General features: G+C 39.0%; 1 protein-coding gene across 1 annotated transcript in view; it reads right to left on the bottom strand.

The window, feature by feature from the left end:
* VPS13D (vacuolar protein sorting 13 homolog D) overlaps window positions 1-4,571 on the bottom strand; it is a 275,140-nt gene that overhangs the window by 224,524 nt on the left and 46,045 nt on the right. The window contains 2 exon segments of the mRNA XM_023515148.1: window positions 1,841-1,992; window positions 3,305-4,571. The exon segment at window positions 3,305-4,571 is cut by the window's right edge and continues 120 nt beyond it. Of these exon segments, the coding sequence (XP_023370916.1) occupies window positions 1,841-1,992; window positions 3,305-4,571 (1,419 nt within the window).

Below are 4,571 nucleotides of genomic sequence, written 5' to 3'. Positions count from 1 at the left end.
ATCACAGCTCACAGCAACCTCCAGCTCTTGGGCTTAGGCGATTCTCTTGCCTCAGCCTCCTGAGTAGCTTGAACTATAGGCATCCACATAACGTCTGGCTATTTTTAGTTGCAGTTGTTTAGCAGGCCCGGGATGGGTTTGAGTCAGCCTGCCTTGGTTTATGTGGCCAGTGCCCTAACCACTGAGCTATGGGCTGAGCCTCAAAATAAACTATTTTTAAAGAATTAAATCATTAAATAGCATTAAATATCAAGTATTAAGAATAATTTAAATAATTATCTGAAAGAACTGTTTTACAATAATCAAAAATTACATTTTAGGCTCAGCGCCTGTGGCTCAAATGGCTAATATGCCAGCCACATATACCTGAACTGGCGGGATCGAATCCAGCCCAAGCCCAAACAATGATGGCTGCAACCAAAAAATAGCTGGGTATCATGGCAGGCATCTGTAGTCCCAGCTCCTTGGGAGGCAAAGGCAGGAGAATCACTTGAGCCCAGGAGTTGGAGGTTGCTGTGAGCTGTGATGCCACAGCACTCTACCCAGGGCGACAACTTGAGGCTCTGTCTCAAAAAAAATTACATTTTAAAATTTTTCATTAAAACAACAGTAAGTCTGCTACTACTTCACTGGACTTAAAAAAAAAACACCCAAAAAACGATAAAAACAAGGCCAGGTATGGTGGCTCACGCCTATAATCCTGGCACTCTGCGAGGACGATGCAGATAGATTGCTTGAGCTCAGGAGTTGGAGACCAGCCTGAGCAAAGACCATCTCTACTAAAACTAGAAAACCAAGCTGGGCATGTGGAAGAGGCCTGTAATCCCAGCTACTTGGGAGGCTGAGGCAAGAGGATCACTCAAACCTAAGAATTCGGGTTGCTGTGAGTTATGACACCACGGTACTCTACCCAGGGTGACAAAGTGAGACTCTATCTCAAAAAAAAAAAAAAAAGAAAAACAAAACTAAAACAACGGTATGTCAATAGTAACAACAGAATAAATCAACATAATCTGTTAAAATTCACATTATGTACTTTATAAGTTTAAGGTAAAAAATCTATCATGTTAGCTGCTGTGAATAAGCCTGGGAAGAAGCAGCTTTGGGGACATTCTCCCACCTACAGACTCCTATCAAGGAACCACTGATGTCAATAGGTAAAGAGCACTCCTAAGTAGCTACTCCAGAGCAGCCACTAGACACAGAAAACACAAGAGGAACCAACTATTACCCAAGACTATGACCCACTGTCCTAAGATCCTTCCTGTCCTTGTTTTATATTGTAATGCCCTTTGCTCTGCTCCCTGTGAAGTCAAAAAAATTATACTTAAGAAAGGAAAAGGATAAAAGGTGTACATATACACAAACACTGATCCTGGCCCATCTCATTTAGAGAGGGCAAGACTAATTCTCCCTTGAAAGGATCTGTCAACAGCTCAGATAATCACACTGTTTTATAGGCTTGGCCAACTATGTCAAAAGCGTGATGAGAATTATATCCTCTTGGGAAAGGAGACTCTGACTTTTTAAGCAATAATTTCCCCATTTCTGCAATGGCAATGAAACTAAGGATCCGCCATCTTCCTCTACACAATTCACCTCTCCTTCACATGAAGAATGCAACAAGACTGATGGATTCCTCACGATAAAAAGATTCCATGTTTAATAGATCAAGCTGTCAACAATGGTTATATGCATTACTGATATCTCTTTTAATTTATATACTTTCCTTCCAACATTTAATATACATAAATATATAACATTATATTTTTATAATATAGATATAAAATAAATATCTTATTTCAACTGCCCTGACACGAAAATTGAGATGTTTCTTTACCTGAACAGGATTGACAAATTTTCCTTCTATCTTCATGATGCTAGAAGTTCCCAGGTCATCTGGACTAAGGGAGAAAGTCAGTTCAGATTCTCTTTCTATAGGGATCTTCTCCAGTTTAAACTGAATGGTAGTGTTGTTCAGGATGTGAAAAGCTGGCATGAGAGAGAGGAAATGACAGACTGTAAACCTTCACATCTGTTACTGCTGATTAAGGGTACAGTATATAAAGCAGATCCCATCAGTGACTCTTAGGGAAAGATGGCAGGTTAGCCTGACACCTGAGGTCTATGCTTAAGGGCAAACTTTGATGACTATCTCGAGATCAAAATTCACAGCAAGTGAAGGTACAAAATAACTTCACACCAAAAAAAAAAAAAGAAACAATATTTTTGTAACATGCTCCATCTGTTAGCATCAAAACATAATGTGTTGAGCACTATCCAGTCCAGAGACTACATGAAACTTCTCTTAGCCTCCCAAGCTTCTATTTTCCAAACAAAATTGTTCATCTTCATTTAGCTTTCAAATAGGCCTAAATCTCTAACAACCATTTTTTGAGATGGGGGTCTTGTTATATTGCCCAGGATGGTCTCAAGTTCCTGGTCTCAAGCAATCCTCCTGCCTCTGCCCACCCAGCAGCCGGGACTACAGGCATACGCTACCAGACCCTACAGCCAGCTGATTTTTCTATTTTTTATAAAGAAAGAGTCTCTCTTGCTCAGGCTAGCCTCATGGGAGTGAGTTATAGCACCAGGCCAATAAACAACTTTTATCCCAAGCAAAGAAAGCAATCGTTTGGTAAGTATGTAAACAAATCAGTAAAGTAATACGTGAGAACCATACGTGGAGACTTTTTCAAAGGTATTATTTTTCTTACCAATAATAAAGCCACACTCTAGGGAGGACCTGATTTCTGTGAATGCCAAGGCTAATAGAGTGAACTGTTTGGTTTTCGCTGATCAGGTCTAGAATACACACATAAGCATCTTGCACCAACTCATTACAGAAGATGAAGTATACTAAAGGAAGAACATCATATCCACAAACTAAATTCCATATTCAATTTACATCAAACCCTTGAACCATCTTGGGCTGCGGTATTTAACTAGGAAAGATCTAATCTACAGCCCAGAAACAAGAAAATCAGATATAGTCTACCAAATTAATACTCTCAACAGAATTCACCCACTGAAGCATCTCTGTAAATGAGCATGAACCCAATTTCGAAGAGGAACACATAGGAAAAAAAAATTCTTATTTTGCCAAATACAGCTTTAAATAGAAGAGTGGACATATACCAACTTACTATAAAGGTTGAAAAATTCTATTCTGATTTCTTAAATATTAACTAAAAATAATTCTAAGAGAAAATATTTTTGTTGTTGCTATTTTAAGCAAAGTACTGCATGTAAATTGGGTTTTGAATTTTAAAACAAAATAAAACAAAAGATTTATGCTTCTTACCTTGTCCTCTATGCAAAGATTCAAAGAAATCATGTCGGGTAAAATGAGCTTCCTCCTGACTATTAGCACTGGCAGACCTGGAAGGTGGGCAAAATGCCCGGCTGACTTCAGACCCATCACCTTCTCTGCTGGCCAACTGGGTGCAATTCAAAGAATATAATTTGATGTCCTTGATTTCCACCTGCAGACGGTCACTTCTAGATTCATCATCTCCTGCCACAAAATTCTGGATGAATATCTGTCCCAAGTGTCCTACCAGCAATTCAGGACTCCCAGGCTTCCGAGGGATAGAAACAACTGGTGATTCAATATTTATGTTCAAGATTAGCTTTACAGTGTCTGCATGAGATGAAGGTAGGTCAAATCCATATATTTCATTCTCCTCTAAAATAAAGGGTTCCCGAGTTTTCCTTGGAGTTTCAAAGAGTGACACCATTTCACTGTACTCAGCAGTCTTGGTAGCTAGGACTGTGGTGACTTTGGTGGCTGCACTTTTCAACATACTTCGAAAATTTTCTTCCAGTTCATCCATGGATAATGTCAACTCCTTCAAAAATTTAGCAGAGTGGTTATAATGCAAGGAGGCCATCTTCAGGCTGAGAAAGCACTCCTGTTTAGATTTCTCCATAAACATGAAACTCAAAGCTTCCGTGAGGACTGTGTCTTCCATTCTGACAAATACAGATTCAAAGTAGCCAATATCACTGACAATATTTTCATAGCCTATGGAATTCCCAATACTGACAACATATTGGTTTTTAACATTATCTTGTGTCAAATCCATAAGCTGCAAACAGCCCAGAGAACCATTCATGTCGAATGTGCTGCCCATGGAGACATTAACTTTGGTGCCGCCTATACTTGCAGTTGCAATTTTTCTGCCATATTTCTCTCCATTTGCCATCCCAACTGTCCGAAGGAGTAATAAGTTAAGTCTATGAATTTCCACTGCAACCTCAGTGTTTTGTTCATATGTGGCTTGATAAGTTCCTTGTTCTCTAAAGCTTCTTTCAAAATCAGTCATTAAAGGTTGAGGACTCAAATCATCCTTTTCCTTGGGAAAGGATTTTTGAAGAAATCCAATTAGCTCCACAATTGTCTCTGGATTTAGGATAATATCTAAATTATTCACCTGTAATGAAATCACCTGAAGAGTGCTATCTAAATTCATTGATGGGCACTCTGAACTCACAAACTGATACTCCAATTTAATGAGGGACTCTTGTTCTTTGGTGAGAATTTTATCAAGTGAAACACTAGGAGCTGA

Source organism: Otolemur garnettii, unplaced genomic scaffold (assembly GCF_000181295.1).
Source record: "Otolemur garnettii isolate 467f Iridium unplaced genomic scaffold, OtoGar3 scaffold00067, whole genome shotgun sequence".
NCBI classification, from domain to species: Eukaryota; Metazoa; Chordata; class Mammalia; order Primates; family Galagidae; genus Otolemur; species Otolemur garnettii.
The sequence above is the reverse complement of the archived record's forward strand: the minus strand, read 5'-3'. Positions and strand labels throughout refer to the sequence as shown.